Source organism: Dasypus novemcinctus, chromosome 20 (genome assembly GCF_030445035.2).
Source record: "Dasypus novemcinctus isolate mDasNov1 chromosome 20, mDasNov1.1.hap2, whole genome shotgun sequence".
Lineage (NCBI taxonomy): Eukaryota > Metazoa > Chordata > Mammalia > Cingulata > Dasypodidae > Dasypus > Dasypus novemcinctus.
The window spans coordinates 6,339,354-6,358,192 of NC_080692.1; the positions used below are offsets into that span (position 1 = coordinate 6,339,354).

The following is an 18,839-nucleotide window of genomic DNA, read 5'->3' on the forward strand; positions in this document are numbered from 1 at the left end:
GAGGAAGCGCAATGGGAGACACAGCAAACAGGAAGCGGAGGTGGCTCAAGCGATGGGGCGCCTCTCCCACTTCAAAAGTCCTAGGTTTGGTTCCTGGTGAGATGAGCAGACTCAGACAGCGGCCAATGAATAGACACAGACAGTGGACAGTGAGCACAAACAACAAGGGGTGGGGAGAAGTAAATAAATAAAATAAACCTTTTTTAAAAAAAGCCTTGCAAACCACAAGTGCTAAGTAATAAAATATCGGTTTAATTTTTAAAAAGAAGGATTCCCATTGACGATAGAGCTTCAAGTTTTAAGGGAAATAAAGCTTAGCGCCAGCCCCCAGTCTCTTTTGCACATATACCTCAGAGAGATACGAAAACTTGCTTCCACATTGAAAGCGCTTTGATTCCCATTCAGTCCTCCTGGGAAGTAACTTGGTGATTATTTGATTTAAGGTGAGGGGCTGGTTCCAGGACCTGGATAATGATTATAAACCTCTGACAGTCACACTGTTTCTTTGCCTTGACCTGAAAAGACGGGCCATCCCCTCCTCCAGGGTGCTGGTCACACTTTTTTGTGCCACGGCAGCAACGCAAGGTCCCAGATCCATGGCCACCCCCTCGAGACGGACCGAATCGCGCTTCTCCGGCTTGGAGTGAAAATGGGTACGAGCGTTTTCCTGGAGCGTGTTTAGGGCAGCCCTCTGCCACCTGTCTCTGTGCTGAGTGCGTCGCCAGTGCTCAATCATTTCTCACTGATGGCTCCCCAAGTGCGGGGCCTCCTTCTGCCCACCGCGAGCCGCTCATGTCAAAAAAGGAAAAGCTGAACGTTTCCGTTTGGCATGTGCGGAGGGCTTTCCCAGCCCTCTTTAGGGTGGGGGCTTGGGAAATGCCTGACGTTTAAATCGTCTTCCCTGGGCCGCCTTTGCTACGGAGGTGGAAGTATCGTCACTGGTTGGACATGGAAATGAGCAGGCCTTATCGAAGAACTTGGGAGAGCGTTGCTCGTAAGCCGATGCTGCCATCCCAGCTGGAGGTGGGAAAAGCAAAATCCAGAATCAAGACCCCAAGGTCAAAGTCGCCAGCCTAAGTCTTAGTCTCAGAGAGTTGTTACCTCTTCAACTGAGTGTAGCAGGTTTATACGAAAAGAAGGAGAGAAAGGAGGGCAAGAGGGGGAGAGAGGGCTCTCCTGGACAGCATCTAGAAACACATCTGCATGCCCTCCCCGCTTGGCTTGGCTCCCCGCGCGGCCCCGACTGCGCCCGTCGCCTCGGGAGCACCCCGAGGGGGGCCAGGTGCACGGGGCAGCAGGAGAAATCCCAGAGCCGCGGAGGCAGCGGTGAGGCCGGGTGTGGAAGGCGAGGAGCCCGGGGATCGTTGGACGAACGCAAAGCAAAGCCGGCACAGGGCGGAGCAAGAGCCGTGCGGGCTCCGGGCAGCTCCGTGAGCGCCGCGGCCGTTCCCCAGGCACCCCGCGTGGCCCTCGGCTCCTGTGCAGTGAGGTGTGCTCTCGCGCTGCGCAGGGAGGGCACCGCCAGCGGGTTAAACTGGGGCATCGGGACCTGCTTCCGAGAGCCGCTCCAGCAGCGAGCCACACCCTCGAAGACACAGGTGCAGGGACCCCAACAGCGCTGCCACCTGCGGGGCGCACGGCGTGCTAAAGGTCCCTGGAAATGGTAGAAATGCCCAACAGCTGAGGCAGGACTGGGGCGCTGAGACGCCGGAAACGGCGGCGAGCTGAAATAAATCATGCAGTCTAGGGGCAGTGTGTCCCCCGGGTCCACGTCACCTCGGCGACTGCACGCACCAGACCTGTGACGTCTCCAGGAAGTGTCCCCATTAGGGGAGGGCAGCTCCAGGGGGCCAGGAGGGGGTATTCATGGAGCTGGTGGGGTGGGACAGACGTGACCTGCTCTGTCCTGCCCAGGTGAGAGTGAAGGGATATCACGGAGGGTGGGGGGCTGATGAGAAGAAAGGTGCTGGGTGGCGGGAGGCCTCTCCAGGAACCCCCCGGGGCCACCCCGAGGGCCTCGCAGGGACCCTGCCAGGCTCCCGGTCCAGGCTCAGCCTGCGGGTGCTGATAACCAGCCTCGCCGGCGCACGGCCAGCAGTGGCCGCTGAGAGCTGGGGTCGCGACGTGGGGGGCTGCTCTGCGTTGAGTTTCCAGGTTGAAGCCCCTCGGGGCCACGGGGACAGGAAGGGCCCCACTCTCCCCGCTTCTGGAAACCGTCCCTGCCACCTGCCCGTGGGCTTCTCGGGGGGCCGTCTGTGTGGCACGCCCGGGACCCCGGTGGGGGTCTTTCTGAGAGTGGGGGTGGCCGCTGCGTAACGCGAGCCTCTGGGCTTCGGCGACCTGCCCGGCTGGGACGAGGCGAGGCTGCGGGGAGGAGATGGCGCCCGCAGCCCGGCCCCGGACGCGGGCGCGCACCTGCAGACGGCCGGCTCCCACATCGAGGGGCGCACCTTCTCCGCGAGGACGGAGGCCAGGCGCCCCGGCGCACTTGGCGGGCCAGCAGCTGTCCCCTCCCCTGCCGCCAGCACTGCCACTTCCCAGCGCGGCCCACGGCCAGGAGCTGCCCTGCACCTTGGGCACAGGAGCCCGCTCCACACAGCCCCACACGACCCCACACGGCCCCGCACGGCCGCTGCTCAGGGCTCCGAGCAGGCTACAGGCTGAGCAGGGGCAGGTCAACACTGGCCCCTGGCCGAGCCCCCAGAGAGCCCCTTCCGTCCCCTCGGGGGTCCCTCTCCCCCCTCCTGCCTCCCACGAGGCGGTCAAGGGAAACCGCAAGCCTGGGGAGGGCACGGGCTTGGGGTCGCCTTCGGCTGGTTTTCTCCGCTGGGACGGTCGCCGTGAAAAAGCCAGCCCTGGGTTGCCGGAGAAGCCAGGCGAGGAGAGGCGCCGTCGTCGTCCCAACGCCCCGGCCGCGCGTCTCTGACCCCAGGGGCCCCGGAAACGCTCGTTACCTCCCAGGGGGACTCAGCGTCAGGGTGTGCAGGGCGAGGGCAGAGGGGCACAACGGGCAGAGCCGAGGGCCCTGCAGGCCGCCGGGGATTGAAGGATCAGATCCCCAGGAGGGTGAGGCACGCCAAGGGGAAAGGAGTCACCAATCAGGGCTTGAAAAGTGTTTTCTTAACAACCCAGGACGCCTCTTCCTGCCAGTCCTCGTCCGGTTCCCGGATGCCACAGGGAGATCACTACAGACCCAACGGAGCGAGTCCCGAACCGAAACTCATCAAGCAGAAGTGGCGGAAGCAATAATGCAGCTCTCTTTCCACACATTGGCCCTGGGCCCCATCGTCCTTGAACCCTTCTCCCACTTACTGACCCATTTTGACTCCCACTGCTTTTCATATCTTCTCTCCAAGGGCAGGGACGGTGGGAAACACCCCGTGGAACCTGCTAGTTCTCACCTGGCCGGGGCTCAAATACGGCGAGACTGAACCTGGCTAAATCCCGTTAGACGTTCGCTCGGGCTGTGTGGAGCTTTCCTGTGGACGACAGGCTGCTGTCACCTCGCAGGGCTGCAGAAGGTCAGAGCACGTCCTCCCGCCGCTCCGCAGCAGCCCCCACGTGGCGAGAAAGACCTTCATTTAGCAGGTGGCTCAGACGAGGACCTGGAAGCTGTGCCCACCATCGCAGGCGCTGCTTGCTGGCGGCTGGTTCTGCCTCTCGGGGTGTTGACCCTTAGCTCGGCCCCTGGCGGCCCAGACCTCAACGTGTGCCAGAAGAGCACGCACATTCCACGACGCCAACAGATGCTCGTGAGCACCCTCGCGGAGCCGATGGGTGGGAATGGAAACGAGCAGCCAAGTGAGAGTGGAAATGATCCGAGGTGGAAACCCCCGTCACTGTTTCTTTTAAATCATCCGTGTGCCATTAAACGGTTTACCTTCTGGATGGGCCCTGGTAATCCCAGTGCTGCAGTTCCAGGCGTTCTTCCACATCCCGACACTGGCCACCTGTGTCAGCTCCAGCAGCCAGAAGGCTCTTCCAGCTGGTTGAGCATGGAATGATTGTCCCAGGACCTTGCAGGTGCTCTCCAGTTCCCTTAGCCCTCACTGCAAAATTCTTGGACCCAAAGGAGCCCAAAGGCGATCCCTCCCTGAGAAGGTACAGGCTCGCTTGGACGCATCGTTTTGAATTCAAAGGGCTAATCACAGAGTGCAGAAAAATAATAAAGATAATTAGAAAATTCATGAGTCAGAGTTTGGTTTAAAATTCACGTGCAAAAATGCAAGGTGGCTTTCCCAGCTAACCCCGGTGGTAGGTATGCCCTGAGACCATGCTGACGGAGCCTGAGTCCTGGCTGATTTGGGGAAGCGGATGAGGGGCTTCACAGGCCGCCCAGGAAGCTGGGAGGCCTGCTCCACCCCAGCTCTACCCCTGAGACCTGCAGCCTTGGGAAAACTCCTTGAGGTTTTTGGGTTTCTGTCCTCAGAACATCAGGGTCTAACTGTTTCCATGGTCCAGTCACTCACCCCAGGCGCTGTCGATACTGGGGAGAGAACGAGAAAGGTGGACATCTCTATGTACGCGTGACAACAGAAGTCTCAAGCCCACTGGTTTGTTTGTTACTGTCTTGCTGGCAGATGGACCCAGGTTTCCCGTTGTCTTTGAGATACGTGCAGCATACCTTTTGAGAAATGAGAGGTTGGTTTAGTTTTAAGATCATGCCTATAGTTCACCGCTAAATACTTGGGGGAAGAACTACTAGGAACAGAAGCATTTTTAAGCTTAGACACTGAAACAGCGCCAAGCAATAGAACTTTCTGGAATGATGGAAATGCTCCTCCTCCAGGCTGACAACACAACTGCCGCTAGCTGCGTTGAGCTACTGAGCACATGACATTCCATGTGCTCAGTAGCTCATGTGCCTTGTGCCCAAGTGCCTTGTGCAACTGAGGCACTGAATTTGTTATTTTAGCTACTTTTGATTAATGCTAATTTAATGGGTCACAATCCCAATAGAACATTTCTTTCCATAAAACTTTATGACGGGTTCTAAAGCAGAGTTTTGGAGGGAATATAAAATAACAACCCACAACGGATTATCAAATATCCATACTCCAGTGATTCATAAGATGGCAAGTTTGTAATCAGCTGGGGACCAATCCCTGCACTCCTTATCCCCTTGCCAGGAAGCCTTTGGGAGAACCAGCCATTCAGCTGATGCTAGGACCACTGTCCATCTGGCTAAGAGCCGTGGAAAGGAGGTCAGAGATCATTTGGGGCAAAATACTTCAGAGCAGTTGTCTCAGGAACTAAAGATATCCTTTGAATACTTGAGGTTCAAGGAGCACCTTGAGGAGAAAAACCATGCCTCTTTTGAGATGTTATAAAAACAGAAGTTGTTGAAGCACCAACTTGACGTGTTTGTTTGTTTTTCCTTCAGGAGCTTATCGACGTTGACAGCGAAGTCGTGTTTGAATTGGCCTCCTACATCTTACAGGTAAGTTCTTCTCCCCTCCCCTGTATAGCCCAGGTTCACACAGAGAAGAGAGAAGAGACTTAGCGTGCAGAGCCAGGAGCTGTACCCAATAGCGAATGGTCTTCTTAAGGGACTTGGAATAGCCCAACATTTACAGCAGATCCCTGTAAAGGGAAGTTTTACGTATAATCTGAGCCTGGAAGAAACTGAGATTCATCAAATAATCCCATCTTCTTTGAGTTTGCCACCACCACCCCCTGGGGAAAGCCAAGAAGTAATTGCCAAGAGAATCGCCTCCTGTCCCCTGGAAAGGCAAGGAGAAGACCTTCCGCTTACGTGAAGAAGAATGTGTCAATGGCAGAGTGAACTGAAATGGCGCCATGAATTCGTTCCTTCGACAAGTACTTAGGGAGCGCAGTGCTGTGCCAGGTTTGCTGAAGGATCCGTGGCGCCTGCCTCCCGCATCTTCGGTAGAGTTGGGACATGACCACCATATCGACAAAGGCTGAGGAGTGACACAGGAAATGCCCAGTCTACCCAGGCAACTGTTGTTCAGCTTCAGAATTTTGGACTAGCACAAGTGAGGCACTTCCTACAGGGGGACACGGTGCATTTTGACATTTTGAATCACTTTCTATGTCTAAAATCTATGACAGTCTGATTGCCTTATATGCAGGTGGCAAGTACGGGCTTTCCTGCTTAATTCTATTTCTCAAGTCAAGAGCTTGAGAGCAAAAGTGAGCTGAACTTGGCTCATTCAGTATAGGAGTGTTCATGATTATAGATCTATTTTAGAGACTACAACTCTGAATCAGTACTTCATTGATGTTTAATTTTCTCTTTTACAGGAAGCAAAGGGAGATTTTTCTAGGTGAGTCTCCAAAAGTTTTTTTTATTTTGCTTAAAAATATATTCTGCTGTCTTTGGAAAAAAAAATATTCAGTCTCTCTTTTCATAGGACAATTTACTAATATTTCTTAGTATTGTATATTAATAATGAGATGCAATGCCTAGCTTGTCCACTGAAATATATAGGTCAAGTGGAGAAAGCAGTAGTAGCAAGCAGCATGTTCTCTGCTGCACGAAGTCCCCAGAAGTCACTACGAAGCTGAGACTGAACCCAGCGGTTCAAAGGGCCATTGAACAGAAGTCCAGTGGTTGCTCCTCATCTCCTGGGGCTGCCTTGGTTTGAGTCTGACCACAGAGAACCCTGGAAGTCCCCCTTACATGCCACCCAAGTAGATGGACATCTTTTTCCCTCCCAGTTTTAGCCCCTGATCCTCAAGGGACATAATGTTATTATATATGAACATTTATTTTATGAACATGTTACATAAATATCCCACTTCCAATTTCCATCCTTCTCAGGATATTTCTTTGGAGAGAACATGAACAGAAGTATTAGGTTGGTACAAAAGTAATTGCAGTTTTGCATTGTTGAAATTTGCCATTTGATGTTGGCATACATTTTTAAATAAGTGTTATTTTATACATCATTTTAATGTACATTTCTCACTTTATGTTTTTTTGCTAATGACTTATTACTTGCTGTTTATTTTATATTTATTTTAGACTATAGAAATGATTTTAGACAAAAAGCAAATTTGAGGGATTTTCTTAATTGAGTTCAAAATGGGTCATAAAGCAGCAGAGACAACTTGCAACATCAACAACACATTTGGCCAGGAACTGCTAAAGAACGTACAGTGCTGTGGTGGTTCAAGAAGTTTTGCAAAGGAGATGAGAGCTTTGAAGATGAGGCGTGTAGTGGCCAGCCATCAGAAGTTGACAACGACCTGTTGAGAGCAGTCATCAAAGCTGATCCTCTTAAACTACACAAGAAGTTGCCAAAGAACCCAACGTTGACCATTCTATGGTTCAGCATTTGAAGCAAATTGGAAAGGTGAAAAAGCTTGATAAGTGGGTGCCTCATGAGCTGACTGAAAATGTAAAAATCGCTGTTTTGAAGTATCATCTTCTCTTATTCTGTGCAACAACAATGAACCATTTCTTGATCAGATTGTGATGTGTGATGAAAAGTGGATTTTATACGATAACCAGCTCAGTGGTTGGACTGAGAAGAAGCTCCAAAGCACTTCAAAGGTCCAAAGCCAGACTTGCACCAGAAAAAGGTCATGGTCCCTATTTGGTGGTCTGCTGCCGGTCTGAACCACTACAGCTTTCTGAATCCCAGTGAAACCATTACATCTGAGAAGTAGGCTCAGCAAATCGATGAGATTTACTGAAAACTGCAATGCCTGCAGCCAGCGTTGGTCAACAGAAGGGGCCCAATTCTTCACCGCAGTAACCCCACCTGCACATCACACAACCAGCGCTTCCCAAGTTGAACGAGTTGGCCTATGAAGTTTTGCTTCATCTGCCGTTTTCACCTGACCTCTTGCCAACCAACTACCACTTCTCCAAGCTTCTTGACACCTTTTTGCAGGGAAAATGCTTTCTCAACCAGTAGGATGCAGAAAATGCTTTCCAAGAGTTCGTCAAATCCCGAAGCGTGGATTTTTACGCTATAGGAATACATAAACTTATTTCTTGTTGACAAAAAACATGTTGATTGTAATGTTTCCTATTTTGATTAATAAAGATGTGTTTGAGCCTAGTTATAATGATTTAAAAATCATGGTCCAAAACTGCAATTCCTTTTTCACCAGCCTAATAGCTGCCGTGAAAGCTGTGAACTGCCTAACCACCCTATAAAACTACAGCCTTTTCCTCCCGTGATGACAGTCCAGAAGGGCCCTGTCTTTAGAGTGAAGGTCTAGAGAAAGAAAGACTAAACCACATGGACTGGAATCCAAGGTCAGGGCATAAGATTCTCGCCCGTGAATAGGAAATCAGGGTGTTGGTATTAAAAAGAAACACAAGTCATACCTCTCTCCCATCAGGAAGCTTGTGTGTTTTCTCACATTTTGAGGGATTTGGTCGGCAAATACAAGATGGACTGCTTTCAGTTGACACCTGTAGTCTACCTGTAATTGTCTATCTTTGTTAAGCCCATACCTTAACTAATGTCTAAGGTCTTAATTTTCTTTGCTCTCCCTGTGTATTTCTAAGCCTTAGATCTGTGTTCTCAGATATCTTAGGAACAGTATAAAGAAAAAAAAAATTTTGCAATCTAAAACAGGAATGTGCAAACTTTGTCTGTGAAGGACCAGATAGTAAATACACTGGGTTCTGCGGCCGTACAGTCTTTGTCACAATGACTCGACTCTGCCATTGTTATCGCAAAAGCAGGCACGGACAGTAGATAAACGAATGCACGTGGCTGTGTGCAAATAAAACTTTATGGACGGAGCAGGTGTAGCTCAGTGGTTGAGCAACTGCTTCCCATATACGAGTTCCTAGGTTCAATCCCCAGTACCTCCGCAAAAAAAAAAAAAGGAAAAGGAAAAATTTATGGAGACTGAAATTTGAATTTCCTATCATTTTCATGTGTCACGAAATAATATTCTTCTCTGGATTTTTTCCAACCACTTTAAAATGTAAGAGTCCTTCTTCATTCGTGGGCCATCCAAAAGCAGGTGGAGGGCCAGATATGGCCCTTGGATTGTCGTTTACAGAGCCAAGATCTGACATTTGGCCCCTTCAGCTCACTTTGTCTGGCTGCAGATGGAGACCCCTAGATGCCCCTCCCTTTAGTTACATTTCCTCATTTCTTGGGATGAAGCAGAGGTGGTCAAATTTTTAAGTTTGGCCTCCATGGGAGACTTGGCACCCTGCAGGCGCCCGATGACGGCTCCGAGGCTACAGAAGGAAATACTTCCAGGTTGTAGTAGCTTACTTTGCTGCATTCTTTCCTCTTGTTCCTTCTCTGTGTCCTAAATTTGGAATTTGAAGGAGTTGATACGGGCAGGCAGTATCTCCTCTGAAGGCATCTGGAGTCCTGTGAAAAATGGTTAAAAACCACAGATGCAGTGGTCTCCTTTCTCTGGGGACCCTTTTTTTCCCTCTCCCTCTTCTTTTCTCTAGCTCTGCACTCTGCTGGAAATATTTCTTATTTCCGACAGGGTGGGATGGGGACGGTGGCCAGCGCACTCCCAGTTCCTGGGAACAGCGGCCCCACGGGTGGCCGGGGAGGGGGAGCAGTCCGGGGGCCCTAATGAGCTGGTCGGTGGCTTCAGAGAAACACGGCTCTGGGCCCGCCTCGCCTGCCCGCGCAGCCTCGCGGTGGCCGTGAGGGCTGGGCGCGGAGAGCAGCGCTGGCGGGCGGCCGTCACCCCGCCGCGCGTCGTGGTGGGCAGGGGATCCCCTGCCCGGGGTCCCTGAGCCGCACCCACCGTCCGCATCAGGCCTGTGGTTAGCAGAGCGCTTCAGAGGCCCAGGGGGGCCGGGGGACCCGGGGGGCCGGCGCTCGGGAAGTCCCTCTGCGGTGCTGGAAGGTGGCCGCGTTCGGGGCGGTGGCTGGACGCGAGGGAGCCGAGATGCCGCGTGCTCGTCATTGGCTGTGATGAAAAGGGATTTGGGCTGCAGCCCGCCGTGTCTCCTCGGCTCGCCCGCCCTGCACCTGTGCCCTTGCCAAACAGACCCCATTTTCCTCCACGCGGGAGTAAAAGGTGACGTCGGTTTAGAACTTGCAGATCCCTGGGCCCCAGGCGTGATTCTAAAATATTCTAGAATCTAAAGGATAAGTAACCTTCCAAAGGAGGGCTCCCAGCCCAAAAGCCAGTTAACCACTCCCCACCTCCGGAAGGGCTCTTTTGCCCGGGATGCTATCGTTATCCTCTGTGTTTACATCCGAGTGACTCTATACAAGTTATGTTTATGGGAAATGGTATTAAAAATAGGCAAATGATAGGAGTGTTCCCCGGAAGTGCAAGAGAAAAGGGGTTCTGTTTACAAAAAGAGAGAAGTGCAGAGTGCTGAGCTGTCCTAACAGACAAGGGGCTGCAGAGCCGCCCGGACGCACCGCTCTCAGGCTGTTTTCGTTTCTGCTTTTGGGTTTTCTTTTCATAGAAATGCTTACTCCCCACTTTCACTGAGCTGTGCAAGGAAACGCTGGGCTCAGCAATGCAGGAAAGAGCATGAATGAGGCGTAGGTAAGGAAGCGGCCCGGCAGGCAACCCACACGTGTTCATCTAACGCCGCGCAGTCGACCGGTTTGTCAGCTTCCGTTAAAGGTTTAGGAAAGGGCCTGATCTAGAAACAGCATTCTCTCACTTTATTATTTTCCTGAGCACAGCATGTGGTCACTGGATTTCGTTTCCTGGTGTGGGTATATATACAGCTTAACATCCATCAGCAGTCAGGAAACCGGGGGAAGTTGGCGTTTTTGCTCAAAAAACTGATAGCCAAACAGCACGTAATTAAGGCAGCCACGGTTTAAGAGGTGTCTGCGCAGTTTACAAAGAAAATCTGTGACTCGCTGTTGAACGTTAGCCAGCTAACAGACGTTATCTACATGTGTGTGTACTTTTTCATCACAGAGGCCTCCGTGTTTCAGTGCTGAGTGCTGCGGTTTTAGAGTAAAGTGAAAAAACAAACCTTGAGTTATTGTTAGAAAACTAATATCCTCTTCCTTAAAAATCTCCCTGCGGAAACATCTCATCGAATCATCTTGACAGGGATGTTCGCCTTGTCTAGCGACGTTCTCATTTAATCAGATGGAAGGTTTTTGGCTAAGCTTTGGGAAGTGAGGGCTTACTTAGAAGAACTTGATTTTGTTTGTTTCTCTTTGGGGACCTTGACCGAAAAACTCTACCGGCCATTCTCCTTGCTCTGATTTTGAGAAGCACTCCCTCTTCCCCTTCTGAGCTTTCGAAAAAGTGTGTTGCCAAAGGAAAAAAAAGGCACTCTGAACATTTTGCAAAGCCGGCGGAGCGATTAAAAAATGCTTCCCGCTGAACAGCAGGAATCGTAAATGCAAAATCCATCCTAACTTCAGTGTAAAGAACCACCATCCAGTCTTTCACGGAGACCAGTGGAAACAGCTGTGATGTAGAATTTTTTTGTTAGCAAGATTGATTGCAACCAAATCAGTCAAGGTTTTGTGCTTCTGGGCCGTGTGTGGGCCTGGAAATACTTGGTTACAGAGCACAGGATACAAATTCTGACACTAACCCAGGATGCTAACAGGGGGTCGGTGAGCAAAGCACACCTGAGAGAGGCTGGTGTCAGGAAGTGCCTGGTAAAGACCCAGAAGCCGCACTTGCTTCACCAGCTCCAGGCCGAGCCCTGCAGGCTCACTCTTCAAAGAAATACACCAAAGGAGAAGGTTTCCAGGGGGTGCCTGGGGCGAGTTCCCAGGACGCAGTACAAAAGTCAAGGCTGGTCCAAGGGGGAGAGAACCAGCGGCTCAGAGCTCAGCGGTCAGTGAGAAATAGAGTTGTGCCCCTGAGTTCTCTATCTGCAGGTTTCTAATTTTGTTCCTTTAAAAACAAAAAAAAAAATACTTCCCTGGTAGGGAAGATGCCACGATCACAAAGGTGGTTGGTTCTTCCTGGGTGAAGCGTATCCATCGCACCCTGGGTGTGCTGACCCCGATACGGGAAACTCCACTGCATAATTGGTAGTGGGGACTGCAGAACAAAATGTCTGCTTTTAGAAATAGAGGGTTGTTACTCCATCAATAGAAGCAAATACCAATCCTCTGCTCAGGGAAGTTGATTCTCACCCCCATTTAAAAGAAGAAGTTGGGGGAGGGGATGGCTCAAGTGGTTGAGCACCTGCTTCCCACACAGGAGGTCCCGGGTTCAGTTCATGGTGCCTCCTAAAAAAAAAAAAAAAACAATAAGAAAACAAAAGAAAAAACCAACTCAGGGGAGCCAGGGTGGCTCAGTGGTTGAGCGCTGGCTTCCCACATACAAGATCCCGGATTCAATCCCCCACCCCTGGTACCTAAAAAAAAAAAGTTGGAGTATTTATTTGTGCTGACATTTTCCCACTAACTTCCACAGACAGCTTGCTCTCGGACCTCTGGGATGGCAGTTAAATACAAAACAGCAAAGACCTCTGAATATTTTATCTTCCATAAACCATGGGACTAGGTGGCCAAGAGTCTGCCAAGAAGATCAAGAGGATGACATTTCTGTGACCCCCCCAAAAAAAAAATTTAAGTGCCCTGTTGATTTTTTTTCTTTTCTGGAAATCCATTCTACCTTTTAAAGCATACTTGTGAGTTAATGTGAACCAAAATTGGCTTAGTTGGTCTGAAAACTCCAGGTTTGGTGGTCCTTTGTCATGAGGCACGATGACACCATTTAGGGAAATCATAGGTTAAAGGAAAAATTTTAGAATATCAACAGGAAAGAAGACAAGGAGCTAATTTTCTTCTAAAAGACTTTTGTATTTTTAGTAATATAAACATCTTTGTGGATTGCTATCTTTAAAAGACAGTGAAGTCAACATAATATTAGTAACAAGCAGTACTGTTTTGGGTATGAAAGTGGTTGAAAGGAAAGGCTAAGGTCATCTATATTATTCAAGAGAAAGTTTAAAAATATAACATGGGACTGTACAGCATAGTAAAACCACATGTGAAATTTGAATATGGGTAATACTGCATATTTAAGTCCTTTTCTTTAAAACTGAACAAAATGTAACTTAATACTACAAGATGTTAATATCAGACAAAAAAACCATTATGCTAAGTGAAAGAAACCAGACACAGAGTACTACATGCTGTATGATTCCATTTATATAAATCAATTTACAGAAATGAAATTAGATGAGTGGCTATGTAGGACTGGGGAAGGACTGCTAAGGGGTGTGAAGTTTTTCTTTTTGGAGCAATGAAATTCTTCTAAAATTTTTTGAGGTGAAGAAAGTACAACATTATGATTATCTCAAAGCCATTGATTATATACTTTGAATAGATCATATGGTATGTGAATGTATCTCAATAAAACTGCTTAATAAGTAAATTAATAAATGTGTCATAATAACCAGAAATAGCAGCTATATTCAGCAGGGGACACATATATTGAGAGGTGAAAATTTTTCCTATTTGTCTGTTTTTTGTTTATTATTATTATTACTGGAATAATGAAAAAGCTGTAATATTGATTGAAGTGATGAATGCACAACTATGTGATTACCAAACACCATTAATCATACACTTTGGATGAATCATATGCTTTATTAATATGTATCAATAAAATTGATTTGTTTTTTAAAAAGTGACAGTTATTTTCTTGTCTAGCTAAGAGACAGCATTGAAAATGGATTAATCCAAACAGCAGTCTACAAATCACAATTCTTTGTCTACCAGTATCACTACTTTGTACTAATATAAGTGCTTTTACTACTAAACTCAAAGCGCTTTTAAATCATAATTAGACCATTTGATCATTTGGGGTGTACTTTCCTACACTTCTAAAAATTGGCCACTGAAATAAAACAGCTGTCATTGATTTTATGATTAGAAAAATGTCACTAAATTTGCTGAGGCTTTTGGATAATTCATTAGAAAACTACTCGGACAGTTGCTTTTAGAATAGTTAGCATTTGGTATACAACTGACATAATCTACAAGTATAATAACCATACTTGCCAAGAAAAAAGTCATCTGTTAAACTTGAAGCACAGTCATCAGCCCAAAGAAGAGTTTTTGTGGAAAAAATTTTAAATTGATGTAATTCTCATATATTATGTTACAAAAACCAAGAAAGGGAAGTGTGATGTTTTCCCATGAATGAGAACAGCATTAAGGGATTCCAGAGCAGCTGGAACCTTCTGTGCCAGAAAGACCTTTTTAAAAGAACAGAATCTGTGAAAATATGAGAAAAAATGCTAAGTAGGAAAGTTATACATTGTTACAGTAAGCTTTGCTTTGTGCCCAAAAGTCCATTTTACTGAGCTTTCCAGTGTGTAAGTCTCCAGAGTTTCACATTTTTAAATCATATAGAGAAGCATTTGGATAGTTTATTTTTGCAAGATGGTGTTCTTCAAAGCCTTTGGGAATTTTTAGCTATAAAGTAAGAAGGAAATTCTGTATTATGAGAGCGTTTGTCTTTTGTGAAGCATTTTTTTAATATCAGCATATTTTGAGCTAACCTTGTGAATAGCAAAAGGATTCACAGTTCTGACATCATTCAGTTTTTCAGCTAAGATTCCCAATCTAAAGGGGGATATTTTAGAAAATCTACCAGTTGTTTCTTCTTGTGCCATTTGAGTAAACTTATTTCCTTTCAATTATAGACTTACCTAAAAGTTTTTAATTGTTTTGAACTTTACATGTTTACAGCTCTGTTAGAAATTCATGAAGCTTTCTTTTGGCCATTGGACACCAGAATTACTGAGTATTTTTCTAATACTAAAGGCTCTAACCACGTAAGAGATCTTCACTTAAGTTAATGATAAGCAACAGGAATAAAAGCAAGTAATTCACACATGTGTTTGTAAATTTACCCCTCCGTACAGTTGATAAATTAGTGTGAGACAGTCATCCATGACTGCCCAGAATGTGAGATTCTGTAATGCTATGATGAAGATATCTAAGGGGGTCTCAGGTGTTTCTCTGCCAATGTTCGAGCACCATTGGAGATGGAGAGTATCAGCCCACATTTCCAGAACCATCCACCTTGCAGAGCTATCCCCACATACCCTGAAGAATATCTGGTGGGGAGATGGAAGGCAAGTGCTCTCACCGTCTTCATTGTAACCTGAACTTTACCTTGGTTCGCCAAAAAGAACGGGAAGGAGGGAAGAAGAAGAAAGGAAGAAAAGTGGAAGAAATGGAGAGAGATTGTTCTTCGGGGGATTTTTAAAGACCATCAATGAAAGAAAAATCGATAACTTCCCTTATGAACCTGTCTCAGCGTCATCTAGATTCATTGTGCTATTTTTAAAATGCCAAGCATAGTCATAAACCATACAATCCACCCAAAGTGCACAAGCAGTGGCATTTGGTATAATCACAGAGTTGTGCATTCATCACCTCAATCAATAGCAGAGCATTTTAATTACTCCAAATAATAATAATCATAAACAACCCTACCCCTTAGCAGTCACCTCTCAACCTCTCTGTCCTTTCCCTGCCCTGTATAACTGCTGATCTGTTTCTGTCTCTGTAATTTATTTGGATTTACGTTTTGTGGACATGGAGTCATACAATATGTAGTCCCTTTTGTCTAATACCTTTCACTTAGCATACTTCCTTTTTTTATCATTGATGGAAGATTATTATTATATTACTATACACTACTGTCCATAGTTTGCTTTGGTTGTGTTTTTGCCCAAATATCGCCCTGATATTAATATCTTGTAATAGTAACATACATTTATGAATGTTCCTCCAAAAGCGGGAAATAAAGGTCAAACCCTGCCTCGTGGAAGAACAACTTGTGTTCAGTCCGCCACCAGATGAGTTAAGAAAAATCATTTCTTTCTGAAAGCTTCTTGGACGTGGGAATTGTGGATAAGGACTGAGGAACTGTAGTGCTCTTTTTCACTTGTGAAACACCTCTCCCTGGGAGAACTCTACCGCCGTAAGCTCCTCATCCACTTTGGAGGAGTTGGCCAGACCCTAGCATAAAATTGCCACCTCGGAGCTCCAGACTACTGTGTGGAGCTCCATGAGAACAGCTTTCTGGGCTTCATGATCTATGGTTTCTGAGCCAGTTCAGCTCAAAACAGCTGGTTCCAGGAAAACTTCTTCCACACCAAGCATCTTCTGTTTGCCCCAGGTTTCTCTTGCAAAAGAGGGGCAGCAGCCCTTATTGGACCCAAGGGAGATTTCCTGGGAAAGTATTTCCTAGGTTTTTTTTTTAAAGGAAGCATGGTGGATTTTGCTCATCCTTTGTTCTGATTTAGTTGTTGCCTCCTTCAGTTTGTGTTCTTTTGGATGAATTGGTTGTTACTCATTTTGGGCGAATTCTCTCTTTCTATCCATAGAAATCTTCATTTTGTGCAGTAGATTCTTCTAACGTTCCGTGTTCTGTGAGCAGGACGGGCAGATGGAGACACACATCTCAAAGCCCCCTCAGTCAAAGACCAAAACAGCACTTGAGATGCTGCTTTTTTGCTGGCAACATTAATAATCACATACAAGTTTTGAATAAAATCTGGTAACTATTAAAAATACAAATACTTGAATTTTATTCTCAGCTTAGCATCTGAGACCCTCTGAGACCTTTTTCTTTTTCTGAAAACAACATGACCACAGTGAATTGTTTTGAAGTGTTTCATTTTGTTTTGTAAGTTGGCATTCATTAGATCCATTGAGCTTTGAGGGTGTAAAATGGAGATATTAGGAGAAGAAGCCAGAGCTTCTGAGCACATGTGTCAGGCTACAGCTCCACACGTCACTGGAAGTAGCGTGGCCAGGTTTCCCACGAGGGCAGCTTTCCGATTTCCAGGCACGGGAGAGTCAGGTCACATCGTTTGACTGGGCTGGACACCTCTCAGTTATTGCAGATGTTTACAGACAGCAGAAAAGCAAACAGAACATTTCTGCGTATTTTGTCCTTTGGGAGGGATTAAGAGCCGTGGATTCCTTCCAGAACGTAATGGGCTTGGACGGCTTCACGCCTTGGTGACTTCTAGCTGTAGTTTTCTGTGTAACCTTGCCCTGGGGCAGAAGTAGAGAACCTTCTGCAAGCCTCCGCCAGGAAGTCGAACCTGTGACTGTCATCAGGGGCACCCGTTTGCCAACAAGCTCGTGTTTGGTGGGTAACAAGATCCCTTCCTTCTTTAGTTCCTTCCTTCCCCAAATACACTTTAGCTGTGGTGGGTGTGAGGAAACCCAAACTCAAGCTTCAGCTCAGTAAAGGAGCAACGAATTGCCTTTCTCGCCGTGTCACCCAGTAAAGGCTGATGGTATAGCCTTTCGTATTTGAGGTACCCTTTGAGGCACCGATGGTGCATCAGTGAATCAGATGGGGAGCTGACTGATAAATAGGGGAGATGAGATCCAGAAATTCACCATCGTAGCTTCTCAAGTACTTGAGGTGGATTTTTGTCTCATCGGTCACTAGGGCTTGCTAGCATGCCAAAGAGAATTCCAAGCCACACTGAGGAATTGAATTGTCCTCATGTCAAGAGCTCACCAGTTCAAAACCCTCCCCGCAGCGGCTGTCCATTAGAAACTCAAGTCAATCCTCTTTGCTGGCACGCAAGCTCCTGAAAATCCCACGTCTACCTGCCCCTCACTTACCGTCCTTTCCAGTCGTCCTCTTCCGTTCTAATGCTGTGGCCTCCACGATGTGACTGGACGCCACTGAGGTGCCTTTTCTCCATTCAAGACCTCCTCCAAAGTCTGCCCCCACACCACGGCCCCTGGGGACCTCTCTTGCCTCTGAACCTTAGAATTTGTTGTTTGCATTGACACAACCCAACCCTGCCCGTGCGGTCAGTTGTCTTTTTTTTTTTTTTTTGTCTTTATTTTTTTAATGTTATATTCAAAAAATGTGAGGTCCCCATATACCCCCCACCCCCCTAGCCCCACTCGTCCCCCCATAACAACAACCTCCTCCGTCATCATGAGACATTCATTGCACTTGGTGACTACATCTCTGGTCAGTTATCTCTCGATGTCCCCACTTGGCCTCCCCAGCTAAAGCATCCACTCCTTGTGTCCCTCTGATACTTTACACACAGCAGGGGCTCTGTGAATTCCTCTGCTTACTGATAATGAATCAATCAGTCCTGGCCTCACCACTTAGATATCACATGGGTATATTGATCCAAAGAATAAGAAGTTGAGCTTTTCCTTCTGGCTGCTTGTTCAAACCCAGGATTCACAAACCTTGAAAAAGGTCCTTGAAAAAGTCCCTTTCTCATCATAGTCCTTGAAAAAGGCCCTTTCTGGAAGGCGCTATAATATCATCGAGCAGCCCCAGGTTTTTCTGTCACCACCTAATGAACTGAAAGGATTGGTGTGGTTTGCACAGGGGCATGTGGTATCTAGAGGTAGAGCTGTCAGTTGCACTCTGACGACAAGTTTGGCACCGTGTGTGGAGAGCACACCCTCTGCCCAGCAGCAGTGGGAGCTCGGGGGATCAGCACGTCCCAGGGGCCCCCATCTATTCCTTCCTTCCTTCCTTTTTATTTCTGGAGCTCCCATCTCATGGCTTTCTAGATGTTACCACCCAGGATCCCAGGGGCCAGTGTTTTCCTGGTGTTGTTCGACTCAGAAGCTGCTCGCCTGCCCTGGTTAGGACTGGGGGTTGGTCACCAAAGGTGGGGCCAGCCCTGATTTCAGGGGTCCTGGGACTGACCGTGGAAGGAAATGCCCTTTCACCTGCAAAGCCATCTAATGTGGATGCCACTCACTGCCCCAGGAAGGAGCAAGTGGGTGCCAAGCTTCCTTCGCTGAGTGCTGTGGAGAGAGGACGCGCCCTGGCTGGACCAGGGAGGCTCGCCTGTCCTCCAGATATGAGATTATGAGTGTCTCTGGTACAAAGGGGCATCTGTTGGCAGGGCCAGGTGCACGAAACCGCCAGCAGCACCAGGCAGTCGGCCCCAC

General features: G+C 47.7%; 1 protein-coding gene across 4 annotated transcripts in view; it reads left to right on the forward strand.

The window, feature by feature from the left end:
• Positions 1–18,839, forward strand: part of FRMD4A (FERM domain containing 4A) — a 327,549-nt gene that overhangs the window by 218,717 nt on the left and 89,993 nt on the right. For all 4 annotated transcript variants that reach the window (XM_058282382.2, XM_058282383.2, XM_058282381.2 and 1 more), the window contains exons 6-7: positions 5,384–5,440; positions 6,268–6,290. In XM_058282382.2, the coding sequence (XP_058138365.1) occupies positions 5,384–5,440; positions 6,268–6,290 (80 nt within the window). The remainder of the gene's footprint in view (positions 1–5,383; positions 5,441–6,267; positions 6,291–18,839) is intronic.